General features: G+C 38.8%; 1 protein-coding gene across 1 annotated transcript in view; it reads left to right on the forward strand.

Moving 5' to 3' along the window:
• Nucleotides 1–11,097: 11,097 nt before the first annotated feature.
• The window catches only part of LOC125277808 (zinc finger protein 729-like), a 118,697-nt gene continuing 105,352 nt past the window's right edge, over nt 11,098–24,442 (forward strand). Inside the window, exons 1-3 of the mRNA XM_048206362.1 lie at nt 11,098–11,406; nt 12,589–13,588; nt 14,285–14,342. Coding sequence (XP_048062319.1) covers nt 11,349–11,406; nt 12,589–13,588; nt 14,285–14,342 — 1,116 coding nt within the window. The 5' untranslated portion in view covers nt 11,098–11,348. The remainder of the gene's footprint in view (nt 11,407–12,588; nt 13,589–14,284; nt 14,343–24,442) is intronic.

Raw genomic sequence — 24,442 nt, forward strand, 5'->3', positions numbered from 1 at the left:
CTCAGAGCTACACATAAGTTATTATCGGTATGAAAACAACAACAACAAATCTGAAGTAACGCTACTCTGGATACCGTAACTTTGATTAAAGTCAAAAGACAAAAGTCCTGACAGCAGTCAACTGCTGGTATCCAATAACATTCTGCTGCAAGCAAAATCCGAACAAAATTGCTTAAAAATAACATCGTCGCAGCTTAACTTGATAAATGAAACGGTGTAATTACCCATAACAAAATATTTGGTGGTCAGTCCTCCTCCTCAAAATCACCATCATCAAGAACTACAAGTTCATTGTTGAACAGCTCCTCTTCATCTTCCTCGTCCTGAAGTGCTTCGCGCCGGTTCTCCCGGCCCTGCTGTCGGACCTGATCGAGCGCCTCCCTTCCAGCGGCGCAAGGCTGTCCCTCCCTGAAGCAGAGGATGACATCATCTTCGCTCCCGTCAGTTTTCACAGACAGTCCACAAACTTTGAAAGACTTTTTGATCATATCCACGTCCAGTTTGTCCCAGGCGGCGACCACCCAGTCCACAAGCAGGCGTCGGGCGGGGGCTTTTAAGTTACCTCCGGCTGTGTACTCCTTATCTGCATCCCCTGCCATCCACTGATCGTAGGCATTGTGCAGGCTCGCCTTGAAGGGTTGGTTCCACATCACATCGGGGGCTTGGATATATTTAGTGCAGCCTCCCGGGATCACCGCTGTTGTGATATTGTAGCCACATTTTAGTTCCTCTTTGGTGGCGGCACTGATGTGGCAGCGGTACGAGTCCCACGCCAGCAGCCGCGGGGTGAAGTTGAATTTTCCCACCACAGACTTCAGCCAGTCAGCCGTGAGAGCGTCATTCATCCAGCCATTCACAGAAGTGGTGATTACTGCGCTGGAGATCTGCTGCTGCATCGCCTTCACTTCACGAATAGCCCCTTTAAAAACAATATAAGGCTTCAGTTTGGTGCCGTCGGCTTTGCCAGCGAGGACAACGGTAAGATGGCTTTTTTCGTGTCCTGTGGTTTTTAGAGCCACACTCTTTGCTCCTCGTGTGTCAACAGTAGAGGGAGACACCATATCGAACCAAACTGCAGTCTCGTCCATTGCAATGATGTCCTTTTCTAAAATCTTTTTAGAACTGACAGCCTTGCTAACGTAGTCAACGTACGAAACAAGTTTCTCAGTTAGTAGATCTGGGTCTTTCTGGGCCATGGTGGTGCGACGTCGAAGTGAGAAACCATTGCGCTGTAGAAATCTTTGTAGCCAACCCCTGCTAGCCACAAACAAATCTCCTCCATCACTCACAGAACTGTAGATCTCCAACGCTTTATTTTGTATCATTTTTCTTGATACTCGGTTGTGTTTGTCCCGCATGGAGTAGATCCAGTCAGGTAGCATTGTTTCTAGCTCCAGGCTAACTTTTTTCCTCCCACCTCCAACTAGCCGTGCTCTGGTTTTGTCGGCTAATCTTGTCAGCTCATCCTTCTGTTTCTTCCAATATCGGATTCTCCTGGGGTCAATGTCGAAATATCTCGCAGCTTTTTCACCCGAGTTTTCCTCTGCATACTTTAAAACTCTTCGTTTAAATTTTAATTCAAATTTTCGTCTGGGTGCCATGCTCCTGAAGTTCGTTTTCAATAAAGTTGTTGAAAAGTCCGTCACTGGCACTAAATGAGACACGTGTTAAATCCAATGTTGCTACTGCCATCTATTGACACCTGTACATTATATGAAAGGCACTTAGGAGATTATCCACACAAATTTTCCCCCGGCCTTTATTTAAGACCGGCCTTTATTTGTCCGTGTTGACCACGCCCCCGGCCACTATCAGAGGCCCGGCGTTTATTTGACTACCGGTTTTTATTTGAGGAATTACGGTATATTAGGTTAGCCAGAACTGGGAACACTTCCTATAACAGATGTACTCGTTACATCAGATGAAGAATGACATCTATGCTAATATTAGTCTCTCTGTTTATCCCAAGGTTTACCATAGTCAACCGGACTAACAATTCATTGTTTCTTATTGAGCTAAAGTTGTTTTTTTCATAAATCACTTCCATTGTAAAAATGGTTAATAATTACTTCAGGGGCTGCTTAAAATATAAATGAAAGCTTTCCTACTGAAAACTGAATACCTTTAATGCGTTCTATTGATTTATTAACAAAATTTGTGAGGAGTAGGTTCAGATAATTAAACTAATTAGCACAGGTGGAGAGCATTCAGGTAATCAACTCAATGACTAGAGGAATAAATACTCTGGGTTCAGGCCAATATTCTAAGTTTAGAGCCCTCCTCCTGGACAGCACACCAAATATGCATAACTTTTATTCTATTGAATTATATGTACATGTGAACTTGTGAAATGCATTTAAAACCAAATTGAGTGCAGTGGAAAAACAAGGACCATTCTACCCCATCAAAGGCCTTTTCTGCCTATTTAAATATACAGTTATAAATGGTGGTTTGTGTGTTGGATGAATTGTTATAGAAATCAACTATATTTATTAACCTTCTAGTATTTTTAGGAGAGTCGTAGGAGAGTCGAGTAGGAGTAGGACAGTCATGAGTAGGAGAGTCAAGTAGGAGGAGTAGGAGAGTCAAGTCACCTTTATTTATATAATGCTTTTTACAATGCATATTGTGTCAAAGCAGCTTTACATTAATAACTGGTATATATTTTTGGCTGCACAGTAGCTCTTAAAGAAAATGTTGTTAATGCAGGCAGATCAAAGCACTGTTGAACACCAAATGTCAAATGTCCCCAACTAAACAAGCCAAAGGCGATAGTGGAAAGGAACCCAAACTCCAACAGGTGACATCAGGTGGCAAACAGGTGTTAAAATGGAGAAAAAAAACCTTGGGAGTAACCAGGCTTAGTTAGGGGGGCCAGTTCTCCTCTGGCGAACAGTGCTTTGTTACGATTCAGGTAGTTATGATAAGTCCTATAGGATCGCGACATTCAGAGTATTTATTCCAGTTCAATCCAGTTGAGGATCGTATTCATCACACCGGTATGGACGGTTTGTTGAGGAGCTGTGCCACTGGTTGTCGTGTTGATGAGGCCTTCACAATGGATGATCTAGTTGACATAGTTTCATGTTTCCGGTTGGCAAGATGGCGCCTGTGTTCGGCTTTGCGCTTGCCACCTCTCTGACGACTCGGACACTAGTCCTCTGCCTATTGGTATATTATGCCCTATCAAGCCTGTCAATTAAAAGCTGTGTCTCTGCTGTTATTCAATATGATCGGCACACGCTATTTCGTATCAAGGACCAAATGAAAAACGTGTGTGTTACCTGGGACAGGTATAAGGATTATTTCCCTCCACTTTTTGAATACGCCACGTCATCACCGGAGTACTTGCTGCTAGTGAAACGCCCCGGCAGGAGAAGGAAGAGGGGATCGCGGTCGGGTGTACAGTCCAGGCAGAGAAAACAAGGAGGTCAAACAGCATGGTTCGACGGGTCCAGATCTGTCGGAGCCGAGCGGTGCCTTCGTATGTTTCCAGTCAGCGACCGGACATGGGAGTCGAACCGTGCGCCGCCGGCCTCAGCCTCTCCACGTCTCTCTGATCGGATCTTTCCAATCCGGCTGGGCCGGATCCTCGCTCCGCATGAGCATGTCCTACGAGCCATCACGATAGATAATGCTCTGGCTATGCCGAGGTGTCCCGCTGGTCAGCGCGCACTTCCTGTTCCTTGAATGCCCGCTCTATATCAAACAAGGCACTTTATCTGGAAGACTTGTTCACAAACGGAAATCTTGATTTCATGGCCCTCACTGAGACGTGTCAGCGAGAACAGGAATACTATCATTTAAATGAACTGTGTCCTCCGGACTGCTCCATACTTGGAACTCCACGGGTTCGCGCGGCGAGGAGGCGGCCTTGCACTCATCCACAGAAACTGCTTTCGCTGTAGGCTTACGAAATCGGAGCCTTTCAACTCATTTGAGCTTCAAATGACAAAGGTAGGAAATACAGACTTCTTTTATTGTATTTTAATTTACCGACCTCCCGGTCCTGCACGAAAGTTCTTAGACGAGTTTTCAGATTTTTTTATCTACGATTATTAAACTAGATAAAGTTTTAATTATTGGTGATTTTAATTTCCACATTGACGATCCCTTTTGTAATGCAGCGTCTGAGTTTTTAACACTTACAGACTCTTTTAATTTAAAGCAATATGTTTCCTACACACAAAAAAGGCCACACCTTAGATCTTGTTTTCTCCTTTGGCCTAGACATAAACTGCCTGAATGTTGTGGATATTCATGTGACTGACCATTGCTGTATATACTTTAATGTGTCTTGTAATATGGTCAGTGATGCTCATACAGTGGTGTCCAAAAGGCGTATTATAAATCAAAATGTTATTGAAAATTTTTCATATTTCTTTCAGCCCAAATTCTTTGAGGATTATACTGATGCAGAACCCCTTGTTAATCACTTCAATGACCATTGCCTTTCTGCTCTGGACATAGTGGCCCCTGTAAAACACAACACAACTTCTCCTAAAAATCCTTGTCCCTGGTTAAATGATGAAATTGCTTCCTCTAGGAGAATATGTCGTAAGGTAGAGCGTTTGTGGAAATCCACTAACTTGAAAGTGCACAGACTACATTTAAAGGAGCTTATTATTTCGCTAAACGAAATGATGAAGCAGGCCAGATCTAAGTATTTTTTTTAATCTTGTGAACCAGAATAAAAGAAACCCTAAAGTTGTCTCTGATACTATTCAGAATAATGTTTCACCCTCTACTCCATTAGTGCCTATTTTCACCATTGAGGACTGCAACAATTTCCTAAAATATTTTGTAAATAAGGTGAATGAAATCAAATCTAGTGTAAAAGCATCTGATGAGAGCCCAATTGTGGTAGCTACCCCAAATTGCTCCTGGGCTAACTTTTCTGTCGTCTCATTAGATGATGTTATGATCTTACTTAAAAAGATGAAGCCATCCTCTTGCCCATTGGATATATTACCAACATCCATGTTTGTTAAAGTAATAGATCTTGTTGGTCCCATTGTTGTCAAAATTATTAACATTTCACTTTCTACTGGGATCGTCCCAATTTTTTATAAACAGGCAGTGATAAGCCCCATTTTAAAAAAGCCCAATTTGGATCCAGCAGAACATTGCAATTATAGGCCAATTTCTAAACTGCCTTTTCTTTCAAAAGTCTTGGAGAAAGTAGTAGCTGAGCAGCTGACAGCTTTTCTAAGTAACAATGGCCTCCTGGATAAGTATCGGTCTGGTTTTAGAAAGATGCACTCTACAGAGACTGTTCTCCTCAAAGTATCTAACGAAGTCCAAATGGCGGCCGACTCAGGAAGATACTCAGTATTGGTTTTATTGGATTTATCATCAGCCTTCGATACAGTGGACCACAAAATACTGTTACATAGATTGGAAAATGAGTTTGGTGTGGCTGGGACCGTTTTAAAATGGTGTTCCTCTTACCTGAGCAATAGAACTTTTTTTGTACATGTAAATGATATATTGTCTGAAGCCACTCCATTCTTGAATGGTGTCCCCCAGGGATCTGTCCTGGGTCCACTTCTGTTTTTACTGTACATTACCCCTCTTGGAAAATTTTTTGAAACATTTTAACAATGTGTCATACCATTTTTATGCTGATGACATACAATTGTATTGCTCGTTTAATGATTCTGAGTTTCACAAACTAACAGATTTATTAAATTGTATATCTTGTGTTAAATCGTGGCTTGCTAGTAACTGTCTCCAATTAAATTCGAAAAAGACTGAAACCCTGATTATAGCCTCAGACAACAAAATTCCATCAACACCTTGGTTCTCTGAGCTCCACTGTCCAGTCGAGCATCAGAAATTTAGGTGTCTGGTTTGACCAATCGTTGTCTCTGGACTGCCATTCGAGACTTTTGTTTAGAAATTGTTTTTATCACCTAAGAAATATTGCTAAATTGAGGATGATTTTAACGGACTCTGATCTTGAGATGGATATTCATGCTTTTATTTCTTCACGTTTAGATTATTGTAACTCTCTTTTTACTTTTCTTAACAAATCTGCTCTAAATCATCTCCAAATGGTACAAAATGCTGCTGCAAGGCTTTTAGCAGGAGCTGGCAGATGGGCTCACATCAACCCTATTTTGTCCTCCCTACACTGGCTACCTGTCAAATTTCGCATTGATTTTAAAATATTAGTTTTAACTTTTAGAGCTTTAAATGGTCAGGCCCCACAATACATCACTGACTTGCTATGCAGATACTCCCCAGGTCGTTCCCTTCGATCAACAGGCCATATTCTTTTAATTGTCCCAAAGACTCGTTATAAAACCCGGGGAGATCTGTCCTTTGAGGCTGTAGCCCCCAGACTGTGGAACGCCTTGCCTTTGTTCCTCCGTGTGGCTGATTCTGTTGAATCCTTTAAAAGGTAACTCAAGACACTGTTATTTAAACAAGCTTTTAGTTGATTGGGCTTAAGTTTACTTTGTGATTTTTATTTTGTTAATTTTATTTGTATATTATTGTGGTTTTACTTTGTAAAGCGCTTTGTGATTGTATCTGTGAAAAGCGCTCTATAAATAAACTTAACTTACTTAATTTCTGCTGATACTTCAGGGCTGCGTTGTGGTCGTATCAAGGCGTCCAAGGATCAAGGATCAAGGATCCGGTTGACTACGGTAAACACTGGGATAAACAGAGAGACTAATATTAGCATAGATGCCATTCTTCTTCTGATGTAACGAGTACATCTGGTGTTATAGGAAGTGTTCCCGGTTCCGGATGACCTAATTTATGCAGCCTAATAATCCTTTAACAGATTTGAAAATATAAACTGAAAATGTGTTTTGTGTATGCCAGGTTAAAGAGATGCGTTTTTAGTCTAGATTTAAACTGACAGAGTGTGTCTGCATCCCGAACAATGCTATGAAGATTGTTCCAGAGTTTAGGTGCCAAATAGAAGAAGGATCTACAGCCTGCGGTTGATTTTAATATTCTAGTTATTATCAGCTGGCCTGAATTCTGAGATCGCAATAAACGTGAAGAACTATAATGCATTAAGAGCTCGCTCAGGTACTGGGGAGCTAAACCATTTACTGCTTTGTAAGTAATTAGCAAGATTTTAAAATCTATACAATGTTTAACAGGAAGCCAATGCAGTGATGACAGAACTGGGCTAATATGGTCATACTTCCTAGTTCTAGTAAGAACTCTAGCTGCTGCATTTTGTATGAGCTGTAGTTTATTTATCAAGCGGGAGGAACAACCACCCAGAAAAGCGTTAAAGTAATCTAGACTTGAGGTCATGAATGCATGAACTAACTGTTCTGCATTTGTCATTGAGAGCATATGCTGTAGTTTAGATATATTTTTTTAAGATGGAAGAATGCAGTTTTACAGATGCTAGAAACATGGCCTTCAAATGAAAGACATGTGAACAGCTTCTCTCCTGTGTGAAGCCTCATGTGATTTACAAGATTTTCTTTTATATCTTAAATAAGGGATAACAGTTGGCTATTTTGGACCAATAATTGGAACAAAAAGCAGTTGAAGGATAATGAGCAATGTTAAGTTATTTATCCGACTCAAATATAAATAATCAGTCTTTCTTGGAACTAATAGGACGAGAAATGATTTAACCAGAATAAAGAAAGTTATAAACACTTTAGCTTTCAACATTATCAGTAATAAAAGGAAAGATTTAAGAAAGCCTTTAAAGCCGGAAAAGTTGTTGCTTTAGTTGTATTACACCATGTTTAAATATACAGATAATAGAACTGAACAACATACTGTTTAGAAAAAAAATTACCTACACCAAAACTGAAGGATAATGGCTGGTGATCAAGAGAGAGAGAGAGCGCATTAACATATTCTCCTCAATGAATGTTTCAGCAGTAGTATCTAGACTGTACATAGGGCTGGACGATATGGCCAAAATTTATATCACGATATAATTCTTAATTTCGGTCGATACGATATAATTCCGATATCGATATGAACTATATAATAGCCTCAGAAAAACTGCCAAGAATGGCCACAATGTCCGAAAAATGAATTTGCCAAATCTATGAAATCTCTTCCTATAAAACTATGTAATATTTTAGATATAAAAACAGTAGAAATAAATGTATGTTCAGCTTTTATTTGTATTTAGCCTTCATACAAACATAAAAAATAAACATAAGACTCACTCACTTTTGTAATATTAATATCTTTAACATTAAACTATAACGTAGGCTGATTTTATTATCCTTAATATAGATTAAAACAAAAGTGCTTCAGCCAAGATAAAGATTGTGAACAGTAAAAACAGAAAAAAACAGTGAGAAACAACAAAAACACATTGCTGGGGCAGGGACATTGTTGAGTGTTGATGACACTAGGTTGACTGTGGTACTATGGTTCAAATTGCTCATGGTCCGGTTTGTATCACGGTTTTAGGGTCACAGTTTTGGTACAGTTCGGTATGTGCACATACCGAAACCGTGACCCTAAAAATAAGACTACTGTCAAATAAAAATAAAGAAAATAAGAACAAACGATCAAACTACAAGCAAATAAGTACATCACAAATAAGTACAATAAAGCAAATATTCAAATAAAATAAACATAGGTAAATAGGTATATAAATAGGTACATAAATAGGTATCTAACAGTAGTTTTCAGGTACAGAAAATGGATAAAGTAATCAAATATAAAATAACACTGCATATTATCTTTACTGTATAAAATAAATAAAGATGAATCATTATTGAAGTTACAAAAACTATTCAGTCAAGAGCAGTGAGTGATTTCTTTGTTATTTGTTGTTTGATTTAACATTAAAAACAGGCAGCAGGAATAGTTTTTTTTCCCTTTAAGACATGCACGATCCAGTAGCTACATATACTGTTACACATGCGATGTCTTTCTCGACTGTTATACGTTCACTTAAGACATAGCCGACTATGTTTGCTAGGATACTCGCCAAGACGGGCATGCTGACTTAATTTTTGTATGAATTTGTCCGCCATAGATCAAGACTTGAAAGAGAAGTCAGTATTTGCGCGCTGACTGAAATAAGTGTTTGCGAGCTTCGGATGAGCGCACACAAATCTTCTCACAGCGCGTGCGAGTTCTCTTTCGCGTCTTGTTCTTGAAGGTTTAAATCAGCAAAGCTTAAATGAGTTTAGTTTAAACAGATAGCATCGTGTGCTGTTCAGGTCTCACATACGCTCGCGCGCTATCAACACCCGGGTGATGACGGCGTAAATGACTGGACATTAGAGCATACGGCACTCGCAGTTAACAGTTTACAAAGAGTGACTGTTTTGTCCACGCTTTTTGATTATCGTTGTTGTAACGTTTTGCGCATCCATCGACTGAAACATACATTATCTGAACTCTGTCTGTCTGTTTTCCATGTTGCTATTTTAAACAAACCATATTAACGCTGAGCACTGGCTGATGGCTGCGTGTCTCTGTGGTGTACGTTATCACGCCAATGGCCAATCGCGTTCTGCTCTTTCTAACGGCTGCGCCTCAAGTCAGTGAGAAATGTTGTAATGTATATATCGAAATACCGGAAATGTGTTTAAAAATCATATCACCGTTATCGAAAAAAATTATATCGCGATATATATTGATATTGAATTATTGTCCAGCCCTAACTGTACATTAGGATACTTTAATATCTCTACTAAGTTCAGCACAGTTCTGTTCAGTTTATAAGCTGTTAAATGAGACCAAACATGTTAGAAGACATTAGTAGATCAACAGTATGTAGTGAAGAAGCGTGTGTGTCCTGTGAAGATGGCACAATTTAGAGGTGTAATGACGATTCCCTCGCATCTGATTCAGAGCATTAGCATACTGTGATGATGATGATGAAGGCCATTGTCCCACATTTAATTCACATGAATAATTAAAGTGATAACACTGTTACAGGCCCCGTACAGAAGGCCGTGTTTGCAGATTAGAAAATACCTGTAAAAACAGGAAAGAATGAGGAGACCAGAGCCACTGTGTGTGTCACCAAAATCCCCAGCAATTGTTTATTCAATGTTTTCACATTGTAAAACCAATAAAGCATTCTCAATAAAATATTTTTTTCCTTATTGGTGCACAAATGTCACTTTCCTTTTCTTGTCTTTTTACTCTGTCAAACAATGCACATTTCAGATTTACATTTCTTTTTTTTTTCTACACACATCCTTTTGAGCTTTTCTCTTTGTTTCTTTAACTCAAAAACTCAAAAGTTGTCTTATGCATATAATGCAATATAATACCATCACATGAATGAACATGAAAGAAGATGTATATAAACATTACACATTTAACGAGTTACTGATTCTACAATCAGATCACTTCAGCATAAATCTCCCCTCTGTATTAGCAGGATGTATATATACACATTAACATTACATACACATTAACAATACATCCATTTGCATTGAGATGTCTGTTTACAGAAACTCAGCTGGAGAAGTGCATTGTAATTTGACACACATAAACTCTAGATAATCAAACAAATATAATAAGAATAAACAAATAATTAAAGTAATGAACCTAGTAACTAGAGCCTGAATAGGTCACATAAAATGCATTTTGCGAGCATCACAGCATCCACAAAATGGCGGATCGCCTACGCATTTTCACTATCTTTAATCAACTGGAACATTTGTATACAAATTTTTACAAAATAGATATACACATAGTTAACACAAATGACTCGTGTGCATAATGTCTGGATGTTGTAAAAGCATTACCTGTAAAAACAGGAAAGAATGAGGAGACCAGAGCCACTGTGTGTGTGTCGCCAAAATCCCCAGCAATTGTGAAGGCGCCGGCGCACAATGCTCCTCTTCACGAGTCCACAGTATCAAAATAAGAGTCCCGCTCTCAACCAACAAAAGATAATAACTTATACATCACCATTTTCAACTTTTTATCACATTTTACATGTACTTAAACCGAAATGAATATATTATATATATTTAAAAAAAAAAACTTTTTTCTTTTTTTTTTCCAAAATTACAATACACAACATGTGTACATATACATTAGTGTGTCACAACAGCTGTGCTAGGACAGCCAAGAGCTCAACCCATATTTCATGTCAATAGTTCCTGTTTTCACCCCATTTATTATGCTGATGTCTTCAGATCTGCTGTAAATTGACACTTAAAGCTCATTTCATTGCTGTCAACAGACTGATGGGATTTGATGACTACAGATATGTAGGTTTATTTCTGTGTTTATGTTAATATGTAAGTGAAGCTCCTCCCAAAGCAGTCACATCATCAGTGAAGCTCCTCCCACAACAGTTCCCCCATAAATGGGAAGAGCTGAAATCTGTTTTATTAAAGTTCATTCAAGAGGACAGTGAGAACATGAGTGATCCAGAACCCTGCAGAATGAAACACACTGAAGATACTGAAGAACAAAGAGGTTGGTGTTTATTCTTCATTCATTCATGATAGTACTTCAGGTACTTTTACTTCAGCAATAATCTGGAAGGAAAATTCCAGTGTGACCGGCCCTTAATAATTACAAAGTTTGGTATCAGCACTGTGGCACTGTTGTATATTTTTTAATGTTTTTACATTAGATAAGTGTGTCGGGCCAGTGTGTGCGAGGGCTTCCAGCGGGCTGAACCTGATAAAAGCAGCCGTTTGCCTTTTTTGTTGTTTTATTTTAAATATTTAAAACCCAAGCAACGATGTTTTACCACATTTCACAATAAAAAGTGATAGACTGATCATCATTAATTAATTTGTGTGGATTGCACATTAATCATACAGAAATAAAGTTGTATTTACTGTTATTTCACAAAAGAAAGAATCACGTAGGTCTACTTATTCAGTCGTGTCTGTTTATTTGTAGGCTAATACAGGACAGCACAAAACAACACAGGTTTTATTACGGAAGCATTTAAGGATATATATATATATATATATATATATATATATATATATATATATATATATATATATATAGATTATCATAAGTTTACATCACATTTCATTAGAAAGAATAATCAATGCTATATTTTTCAAGCAAATTATCCAATGTGAGGATAAAAAAACCGAATGAAAAAAACGAAGTTTAGCCTATTTGCGGAGATATGGATTGCAAACAGAAGTTATTTCACACACATATGCTGCTGTCTGAAAGTGAGATTATTTCAATGTCTTTAATGCTAATTTTAGCTGGTAGCTCTGTATGAAATGATCTGAGGCGCTGACTTTCTCCAAACTCTGATAAACTTCTGATAATGTTTGTTCATAAGCACTCCTCAAGCCCAAGTTAACCCACTTTGACCCAAGGTATTGGCCCTGAGGAAGCCCTTACGAGGCTCGATCAAGCCCCAGAAGTGACAGTGGAAACACAGATATTTTTAATAGTTCTCTTGACAGAAACATGAGATTTGGGCCTATAATGTTTTAGAAGTAATAATTGGACAATCAATGTAACTCACTCGTGGAGATTTTCTGGGACATACATAATTAATAAAAATATGTGAAAATTATGGGAATAATTTTGGGCTCACTTTGTCCTTTCACTTCATATTTCTCTATTTGAGTTTTTATGTTCTGAGAATAAAATTAAACTTTTTCTCTTTCATTTCAGAGCTGATGGAAGAGGGCGAGGAGAGTGAAGAACTGAGTGAAGTGGAGGAGAAACATCATGACAAACCTGGAAAAAAACCTTTGAGTCGCTCAAAGAATAAAAAGACATTTTTAAAGAAAAGAAGAGACAAGAAATCTACAACCTGCACTCAGTGTGGAAAGAGTTTCTCAACTGAACAAAGTCTTGAGCGTCACATGAGAGTTCATACCAGAGAGAAGCCGTTCTCATGTGATCAGTGTGGAAAGAGCTTCACACAGAAAATACATCTTAAGAGACACATGTTGATCCACACTGGAGAGAAGCCATTCACTTGTGTTCAATGTGGGAAGAGCTTCACAAACAAACATCATCTTGAGATTCACATGAGAGTTCATACTGGAGAGAAGCTGTTCACATGTGGTCAGTGCGGGACGAGTTTCACACACAAACAAAGTCTTGAGCTTCACATAAGGATCCACACTGGGGAGAAGCCATTTACATGTGATCAGTGTGAAAAGAGATTCTCAAGCAAACAAAGTCTTGAGATTCACATGAGAGTTCATACTGGAGAGAAGCCGTTCACATGTGATCAGTGCGGCAAAACATTTCTTGGGTCATCAGACCTGAAGAGACACCTGAGAGTTCATACGAAGGAGAAGCCACATTCATGTTCTGTGTGTGGAAAGAGTTTTTCACTGCCGTGTAGTTTAAAGGAACATGAGAAAATACACACTGGTGTGAGAGAGTACATGTGCTTTCAGTGTGAGAAGACTTTTATTACATCAAACCAATTAAAACGGCACCAGAGAATTCACACTGGAGAAAAACCTTACATGTGTTCACACTGTGACAAGAGATTCAGTCAGTCATCAAATCTGAAAGCACATGAGAGGATCCACACTGGAGAGAAGCCGCACACGTGTGATCAGTGTGGAAAGAGTTTCTCTATTAAAAGTGACCTGAAGAAACACATGAAGATCCATGCAGTGGAGAAACCACATCACCGCAGTCTGAGATCACAGTAAGTAGTTCAGCTTTATGTGCTGAACAACAAAATCTCTTCTGTGTAAGTCACAGCCAAATCATCCTGTAACCCAACACTGTTAACCATCCTTCGGATCAGATATTTAGCCCAGAACACACTGACATTAATTAATATTAATTATTATTAATGTCTGTTGTAAATTAAATGTTTTTTTGTCTGAACTACCAGAAAGCATCTGGAAGGAGAGGACAGAGAGATCCAGTGATCCAGAACCTGCAGAATGAAACGTCATGATACTGAAGAACAAAGAGGTGTTTATTCATTCAATCATTCATTCATCATGATAATGAAGAACATTCTGATGTTCACCAGATTTACATTGTCAATCATGACCAATTAAAGCACATAAGGTGCAGGGAACACACCATTAGTCCAACATGTTTGTTTGTCGTTTGTTGTGAAAGGACCGTCTATCAACAAATGTTTACATTTTTTGCATAATTTATCTTTTTACAGATTACACATTTATTTTACAGATTACATGTCAAGCCTGTAGTGATTTATAACACAAATCATCTTCATGACATTAAAATAGATCATAATCGTGACACAGCAGTTGTCGATCAGATTAAAATGACTATTGAACTCATCATGATCTTGACTTTGAGCTTTTCTTTTCATTTGACGTTTGTCATTCATTTGAAATCTCACATGATTTAATGTTTCTTCTAGACCTGATGGACATGAACCAGAAAGGAAAAACAAACCAAAAAACGCATATGCTCTAAGTGTAAAAACACATCACATTTAAATCAAGGCTGAAGATTCACATGAGAGTTCACACTGGGAAGAAGCGGATCAAGCTAGATCATCTTCAGATCCAGCAGTGACACCAAACGTGACACAATAAAGCATCTCTTCCATAGAAATCTGTCCTGATCAGCTGCAGCGAGAGACACGACAAACAAACATCATCTTCCGGAGTTTGTGTTAATGTTCGTAATGAATTTCCATCACTCAGTTCTCTTTCACGAAGGAAAGCAGGAGTTTCTTAAATGAAGTATTCTTGTGCTCTCACAGTTCAGGAGCTGAAGAAGAGACATAACGCTTTAAGAGAAACATGAATCCGATATTAATTTGAACTCATTCTTCATTGTTTTTCAGCAGAATATTCTTTCTTTACTTCTCTTCTTCTCTCGAGATGTTTTGGCTCTTATAAGTCAGTAAAGAGAGAGATCTGTCTCATTTGGTGTCTCTTTTACTTAAAATTTGTATTTGTTTCAATAATGATTGATTAAACTTAGGCATTTTTTCAACAACTCATTGTTATTGTTCATTTTTTAATGTTCACCAAAACTTTTCAGTACAATCTTTTATCAACTCTTAAAAGGAGATTTTTCTTCTGGCCAAGAGGAATAATTTCCTATCCGAGTACTTAACAGTTTAAAAGCATATAGCAGCGAAATCAAAAGGTTGAAATGACCTGGCTTCATTCATGAGCATCAACAGAGACAATCAAAAGTGAATATACTGGATTTAATACATAAAACTACAAATACATACAACTAAATCTAAGAGAAGAATACATATGGCATAACGAAAGTCAAGAAAGAAAGAGAGAGATAATCAAAGAATGGCAAAATTACAAACTGTTAAACCTTTGAGAGCCAGCAACGAATCACATCACCTTGATAGGGCATGTAACGCATCTGAAGAGGGGTTATACTTGCAGTGGTAATGTTGGTGCTGTGGTGGATGTGTGTGTCTGGAGAATTTCAGTGCGTTAGAGCTGGAGTTTCCTTTGGTCTCTTTCCAAAGTCATGTGTTCAGCAGGAATTTAACTTGAAAGTAAAATTGCTGCAAAATAAAGAAAGGAAGTCCGTCTCTTCAGAACGATAGGGATGACTGAGCGTGGGATGGAAGCGCGATTGCTGGACAGGAGCTGGATGAGAGACGTACGGGAGACAATCCAAATACAATCGAGAGAACATCGATCAGGCGTGTTGTTGTCTTTTTTAAGGATAAATCAGTCCACACCTATTTGGGGTGATATGACCAATAGTAGGAAGAGACTTTTAGTGGGAGAATGCTTCATTTGTCTCTTTTTTATGACCTAATTTGCCTGATATTTGACGGAGTCAGAGTTGGTAGTTTTTACTCTAGAGGAGGTTAATAACAGAATAATGGATTTTATCATAACATACATTGTTAATTAAAACATCCTGAGAGGATTGAATCAAGACTAAACATGATAGGGTGGGAAGACATTACAAGATCACTTATGGTTACAAACATTAAAACTTATCCTAATATAACTAAAAATCATACATCAAGCATTCTGTGTTAGTTCAGGCAGGCCTCGTAGTCAAGCTCTGCTATCAGTTGATTCTCAATTCAATATTTTCTCACAACTATATAAACACAGTCTCAAAACTATGCACCAACTTGTACAAACCTCAAACTTCCAGGTCAAAATAAAATGTTTTAGTCAAAAACTTATTCTTGTCTGACAAAATCAAACTTTGGCCTCAGATGACACACAAAACTTAACAAATACACACTACTGCACTGCCCAGTGAACACTAGTGAGATCAATTCATATAACACTGTAACAAAAATACTGCTTACTGGGATTCAGGAATTATTTTGCAGCTCATTGTCTACTACACTATACAAAAATAAATTTACAGATACAGTAAAATACAGCAGTGATTTTTTTTCTTTCTTTTTTTCATTTTACTATTGTAAATTGATCTGGCAGTAGATATGTATGAACTTGGTATGCACCACAATACAGTATACTGTCAATTACAGTAAAACGAAATTCAGCATCCTCTGCACATTTGGCCAAATTTTATTACAGTACTATAGCAGTGTATTGGTCTTCTGACACAAAACAGTCATTTCTCAGTTCTGCAAAATACAGTATAACAAATGGCTACAGAGAAAGTTGACAATCACAAGTTTGAGGGTGTACAGCGTGCTACAGTTTACTGTACATAGTGAAATTTCCCTCATCTAAAGTACTGGTGTGTAAGTTTTAAACCCCTGTAAATTATTCATTCAGCTCTCTCAGATTTTGACTGGTGTGTGCCATCAGTTTTGCTACCTAATGTAGTCATTGTTAAACGTTTTGAGAAATGTGTCTTTGTTTTGAGAACTGAAAGAATGGTTTAGGAAACTGGGCCAACTGAATCACTTAAAATGTGTTAGCAATTGAGAAAAGCTCATGAAAAATACATTTAGATTCTTACCTAACTAGTTTCTGTGATCGGGATCTTCTTATTGATTTCATGTCACCGTTTCGTTGGATGGCAAAAAGACCTTTATCCATGATGAAAGTGGAGCGGGCGGTCGGTGAATCAGCTTGCAAAAATAACGAAAATTCGAGGACTTCTGAGTTAGCCGAGAAGCAGTAATTTTATGATTCACGAACAAATGGAAAACAATTCGTAAATGAACTTGGCTACGCTGTGTTTTTGACTCCCAAAGAACTGTTTCATAAGAGTCATTTGTTAATGAAGCTGACTACACGGGGCGCGCTGCGTGCGCGTGCAATAGTCATGCAGCTTATTGAAAGACGTGTTTTCTTGCCATTATTTTGCAATACGCTGTCTTTTTTTATGTCATCACATTGAAGCGCCGCTGCTGAAAAGCAGTAGTATTTGAAACACTGCTAACATTTATATTTTATTCTCTGATAATTTTGGGGTGGCAAAGCTTTTTCTTAGGGTGGCAGTTGCCACCCCGTGCCACCCCGGTAGATCCGCCCCTGCTTTAAACAACACTTTTTCCAAAATACAGCTTTACACAACCAGCAGAAAGAGAGCAGGAATAGAGATGAGCAGCGTGTTGTTTTTTGAGTGATTATGTTATTTTTATAGATGTTTTGTCGTTTTGAACCGTATTTGGCGTGTCTTTGATCATCTACTGTTCACGGCTGATGACGTCACCGCTCGCGCGCGCCTTCCTCTCATTCAGTTTCAGCGTCGAGTCTTCTGAGGAGAGTCGAGCAGTTCACAGTATTTCTCATATTTACACGACCATCAAACCAGGGGCGCCGTTGGCACGGGGGACAGGGGGGTCAGGACCCCCGCAGTTTTGAAAAGACAGAAATCGACCCCCGAACTTTTGATAAGGGCTGCTTCAATTAGTCACACTATATCATCTTTTAGCTTACGATATTTTCTTTCAAATGAGACCATTTTCACATTTCTGTAAGCGATCCGTTAGTAAATAATCAGCTGTTTTGTCGCAGATGTGAACAGGAAATGCACTCTCGAACGGAGAAACACGCAATCTCCAAACCATCGATCAAAGCGTGTTAACGTTTTAGGACAGGTCGATGGTATATAAATCATGCCCGAACGTTAGCGTCTGTCAATCAAGCCAAACCGTCCATTCAGAAACCGAGAAATTTGACACTTTAAGGTAAGGAGGCTGATCTCCTTACCTTAAAGTGCATAAATCACTGCATAAATCACTGCTTCCTGCTTCGCTACTGTTCGGATGCTCTTGCTTACAGCTCCGCGCTTTGCTCTATTGCTTTTATATTTTATTTCCTAATTTTAACTTACTATCAAATACACTTGTACTAACACAACTATACAAGTACTCAGCCCAGTTAAGTGATGTTGTGTGACTTTTCAAAAAGTCAGATAATGGAGGTACAGTATATGATCACGGCCTGCGTCTGGATGGAGAGTGAACTTCTGAATCTGATCCCAGCAAACGTTCCCTGACCTTAGCTCATGTTTCCTGTTTGGTTATTTTTTTGGGAACCGATTCCTCAGGAACTGATGTAAGTCACAGTAGTTTAGTTTGATAGGAAAGAATATCACAAAACAGATTAAGACCTTTTAAGATAGTGTATTTAAATAGTGTATTAGTATTTTATATGTTTGATAAGGAGGGTCAGTGAAAATAATTACAAACTAATCCTGTGCCTTTCAGTAATGTTTATAATGAAGCTGCTGATGTCAGTAGTTTAAATTCTGACAATAATAAATTGTTTAAATTTATTTCAAAGTCCAAATATGTATTATTCCTTCTTATAGAGACTGTTTGATTTAGTTTACCCTAAATGTTAATTAATGCATTCATTATCAAACATGTATTAACGCGTAGTTAAGGCTTCTGTTTTCATGCATGAATCCCTATGATTCCTGTCGTAGTTAAGGATCACTCTTCATTAGTTCATATCTTAACTAATCTTGAGTTCATGTTGAAGTAACTATTAACTCAGGTATTAGTTCATGGTTATTCATGTACTGTTATTGTAAAGTGTTACCCCCCAAACACTAGCTCCCTACCACTGGCAATACATCTGGAGAACAGATTTGAAGTGTTAATGAATGTGGGTGAGGAATTTAATGTGGGTGAGGAATCCCCAAACATGATCGGACACAGATCAAATCAGCCAGCAGCTAACACCGATGCTAACTGCCGCTCAAGGTTGAACAGTCAGCGGCACTCAGCTCTTAGAGCAGCCGAGCCCAGGACTCTGATAGTGGGTGACTCTGTTATCAGAAACATTAGCAGCAGGGATACAACTACATGCTGCCTTCCACAAGCAACAGTTTCTGATGTAAACAGGGAACTTAAGAGCATTCTGATGAAATATAAGACTGCAAATCGACTAATCATTCATGTGGGGAAGAATGATATTCGGAAGGAGCAGTCAGAACTCCTTAAGAGGGATTTCAATGAACTTTTTGAAATGCTTAAAAGACTAAAAGTTCAGTCGTTCATCAGTGGACCACTCCCAGCAAGAGGAACAAATAGATTTACACGGTTGCTTGGACTTAACACATGGCTGCAAAAAACCTGCAACTTAAAAGGACTGAATTTCATCGACAACTTCAATCTGTTCTGGAGTCAGAGACAACTGTTCACTCATGATGGCCTGCACCCAAACAAACTGGGCTCCAGAGTGCTAAAGGACAATATCTACTTCTGCCTCCATCATCCTTCAGCAGTGTGTGCAAATCCACTCAACCTGAATGGCACAAACACACCTGGACAGAGTTCAACTGACCACAGGACTTCATTTCAGCAGTTGAATGGACATGCGGTTGACACTTCCCACAAGGTCAATGATAACACCACGCAGCCACAACAACCACTGCTCACGGACACAATCTTGACTGAGCCCTGCCCACAGAGCTCACCGAGAGACAGTGACGTATTAGAACTGCTCCAAGATTCAGCACCCAAGGACGACTTTCGGGAAAACAGCCAGGGAAGCCAGGACAACATATTACAGCCTCCGGTAACACCAGAGCAACAGCCCCTCTCACCGGACACGTTATCCCTCTCTCCAGCATCCCCTCTTCTGTGCTTCTCAGAGAAAATGGAGGAACTGGTGTATGCTGGAACCAAACTCTCCCACTCTTTTGCTGCGAGCCCCCAGATATCAACAAAAAAGTGTCAAGCCCCGAAACCACCAAAGCCTGTGGGCCCAGCTCGCCCTCCCCCTCCTCCTGCGAGAGCTCTTCGGCCCCTGCCACAACGCCAGGGCCCTCACTCTCCTTCATCTGTTCTAGGTGAATCAAAAACAACCGATAACAGCTCTCGGTGATGTTTGTCGGGTCCCCGCTATGATAACAGTGACTTTATCAAATGTTTACAGAACAAGCGGGAACCCAGTGTGCCTGTAGCTTTCTCTATTTCTGTTTTATTACGTTATAGAAAGCCTAAGGCCTTCTCAAACTGTTTGGCAAACCCATTTAATCTGCTACCTATTACACGTCAAACTAAGATTACTGTAGAGACAGAAAGTAAGACTGTTAAGTTAGCACTTCTAAACATACGCTCACTTAAAAATAAATCACTTCTAGTCAATGACTTAATAACCACAAACAACCTAGATTTTATGCTTCTAAATGAAACATGGCTTGAAGACAGTTGCAGTTCAACAATCCTGAATGAAACAGCCCCTCCTAACTTTACTTTTATGAGTGTCTGCAGAGCTGTTAGGAGAGGTGGAGGTGTAGCTGCTCTATTTAAAGATGTCTATCAATGCAAGCAAGTGTCATTTGGTGATTACTTGTCTTTCGAATACTTGGGTATTGTATTAAAAGGTGCTCCTCGCATTCTACTTATAGTTAACTACAGGCCTCCAAAATACTCTCCAGCCTTTGTGGAGGACTTTACAGAACTGTTATCAGCAATTTCCTCAGAGTTTGACTGTTTTGCTATTACTGGGGACTTTAACATCCACATAGAAAATGCAGAATCCAATATGGCAAAAAAATCATAACTGTTTTGAATACTTTTGATCTGACTCAGCATGTACATGGACCTACACACAATCGTGGACACACTCTAGATTTAATTATCAGTAAGGGTCTAAACATTCCATCCATTGTCATTAAGGATGTAGCGCTATCTGATCATTTCTGTATTTTCTTTGATTTATTGATCTCTCCAACTGTTGAAGCTAGATCTATCTCGGTCAAAAAGCAATGCTTAAATGAGAACACTATTGCACTGTTTATGAAGGCTATATCTTTAACACCAAGCATATCTGCAGACTCTGTTGATTTTCTCCTTGATTCTTTTAACTCAAAAGTACAAAATGTTATTGATAACATTGCTCCTGTGAAAGTCAGGAAGAAAAGTGGCAGACAAAAAGCACAGTGGAGAAACTCAACAGCAGTGCAAAATATGAAAAGACAATGCAGAAAAGCTGAGCGCATGTGGCGAAAGACAAAACTTGAAATCCATTATAACATCTATAAAGATATTCTTCATGTTTTCAATGTGGAATTAGGCAAAGCTAGACAGACCTTTTTCTCAAATATTATAAACAGAAACTTAAACAACACCCGCACTCTTTTTGCTACAGTAGAGAGACTAACAAACCCCCCAAGTCAGATTCCCAGTGAAATGCTCTCAGACAGCAAATGTAGTGAGTTTTGCTTCCTTCTTCACTGAGAAAATTAATAATATCAGAAAGGCGGTCAGCACATCCTTGAGCTGCACTGGGGTAAAACAGATCAGATCACAACCTCAGAAAGTAGCTATTATGTCTGATTTCGAAGCAATTGATGGTAAAATTTTGGAAGAAACAGTACAGCACCTTAAAACATCAACCTGCGCCCTTGACACACTTCCCACATCTTTTTTCAAAAGAGTGTTAAACTGTTTAGAAGCAGATCTCCTAGAAGTGGTAAATGCCTCACTTCTCTCTGGGACTTTTCCAAAATCCCTGAAAACTGCATTTGTTAAGCCCCTCCTGAAAAAGAGCAATCTGGATAACACCATGTTGAGCAACTACAGGCCAATCTCAAATCTTCCTTTCATAGGCAAGATCATTGAAAAAGTTGAAAAAGTGAAGTTCTTAAGCTTGAATGGATACTTTGATAACTTTCAATCTGGTTTCCAACCGCATCACAGCACAGAGACAGCACTCATAAAGATAATAAATGATATTCGCCTAAACACAGATTCAGGTAAATTATCAGTGCTGGTTCTACTTGACCTCAGTGCTGCGTTTGACACTGTCGATCACAACATTCTTCTTGACAGGCTCGAAAACTGGGTTGGGCTTTCTGGGATGGTCCTTAAATGGTTCAGGTCATACTTAGAAGGGAGAGGTTATTATGTGAGTATCGGTGACTATAAGTCTGAGTGGACATCCATGACATGCGGAGTCCCTCAAGGTTCAATACTTGCACCCCTCCTGTTCAACCTATATATGCTGCCACTGAGCCAAATAATGAGAAAGAACCAAATTGCATATCACAGCTATGCAGATGACACCCAGATTTACCTAGCCCTATCACCTAACAACTACAGCCCCATTGACTCCCTGTGCCAATGCATTGATGAAATTAAAAATTGGATGTGCCTAAACTTCCTTCAGTTAAACAAAGACAAAACTGAAGTCATTGTGTTTGGAAACAAAGATGAAGTTCTCAAAGTGAACATGTACCTTCACTCTAGGGGTCAAACAACTAAAAATCAAGTCAGGAATCTTGGTGTGATTTTGGAGTCAGACCTGAGTTTCAGTAGCAATGTAAAGACAATAACTAAATCAGCATATTATCATCTCAAAAATATTGCAAGAATTAGATGCTTTGTCTCCAGTCAAGACTTAGAGAAACTTGTTCATGCTTTCATCACCAGCAGGGTGGATTATTGTAATGGGCTCCTCACTGGTCTTCCCAAAAAGACCATAAGACAGCTGCAGCTCGTACAGAACGCTGCTGCCAGGATTCTGAGCAGAACCAGAAAACATGAACACATCACACCAGTCCTCAGGTCCTTGCACTGGCTTCCAGTTGCATTTAGAATTGATTTTAAAGTACTGTTGCTTGTTTATAAATCACTCAATGGCCTAGGACCTCAATACATTGCAGGTATGCTCATAGAATATAAACCTAACAGATCACTCAGATCATCAGGATCAACTCACTTAAAAATACCAAGGGCTCACTCAAAGCAGGGAGAGTCTGCTTTTAGCTGTTACGCCAGCCGCAGCTGGAACCAGCTTCCAGAAGAGATCAGATGTGCTCCAACAGTAGCCACATTCAAATCCAGACTCAAAACACATCTTTTTACCTATGCATTTGCTGATTGAGCACTGTGCTATGTCCGAACTGTTTGCACATTATTTTATACGTATTATCTTTTGATTTTTTAAATTCTTTTCCTGTTTTTATTTAATTTTTATATCTTTTATGTATCATCATGATTCTGACTTTTAATGCATTTTAAATCCAAATAGCAAAATTCTCTGTTTTTACTGTTATTTCTATTCCTTATGTTCTATTTTTATTCTTCTTCTTTATGTAAAGCACTTTGAATTACCATTGTGTATGAAATGTGCTATACAAATAAAATTGCCTTGCCTTGCCTTGATCTCTCAGGTTGACGCGTGAGCTGGCTTGACTTAAGATTTCGTGAGGATTTATAGTTTATGGACTCTTTTGATTTCGGTAATTACATATTGAAAGGCAAAAGCATTGATGCCATCTATAAAAGAGATATCTGAAATAGAAACGAAAGTGATATTCCTCATCCAGTGGAGGACGCTTATGATGCTTATCAGTGGCGTGCACTTTGATCGTTAAAGTGAAAGTGCCCCGATGTGAACGTGAGCTTCAGTCCATTACAATTTAGAGCGGTTAAGGCCCGGGTATACTTCATTTCCTGCATTCCGTTCAGTCTCGCGCGAGCCTTTCAGAGAAACTCCTTTGCCCATGAGCACGGAAAGACCATGGGAAAGACGCATGCATATGTGCACCGCCCGTTGTCATAACCTCACAACTTCAAAATGTCAGATCAAATTTTCAAACAGGTGCTATCGTTATCACTAAACCATAGATTTGATCTTGGCACTGTTGCTCTGTGGCTGCTGTTAATTTATCCAGGTTGTGGATGAGGAGCGACCCCTGATGTGATTGTGAAGCACTTAGGGTGTACAGTATTACATAGTAAAGTGCTATATAAATGCCTTAGTCATTCATTAGTTATCTGGTCCCACTTTATATTAAGTGGCCCTAACTACTAAGTACTTACAACAAAAAATAAGTACAATGTACTTATTGTGTTCATATTGAATTGCAAAACACTTTTGCTGCTATTGATGTGGGATACGGGTAAGGTTAGGGAAAGCTTTGGTGGTATGGTTAGGTTTAAGGGTAGGGGTAATGGTTAAGGGATGGGTCAACAGTGTAATTATAAATGTAATTACAGAAATTAATTACAGATGTAATTACAAGCAGGTGTTTTTAAAATATAAGTACAATGTAAAAACATGTATGTACACAATAAGTGCATTGTATCAAATGATTAATTTAAATGTAAGTACATAGTAGTTAAGGCCACTTAATATAAAGTGGAACCGATTAGTTAGATGGCATACTCCTCATTTAACCCTTT

This window comes from Megalobrama amblycephala, linkage group LG1 (assembly GCF_018812025.1).
Source record: "Megalobrama amblycephala isolate DHTTF-2021 linkage group LG1, ASM1881202v1, whole genome shotgun sequence".
Taxonomy (NCBI): Eukaryota; Metazoa; Chordata; class Actinopteri; order Cypriniformes; family Xenocyprididae; genus Megalobrama; species Megalobrama amblycephala.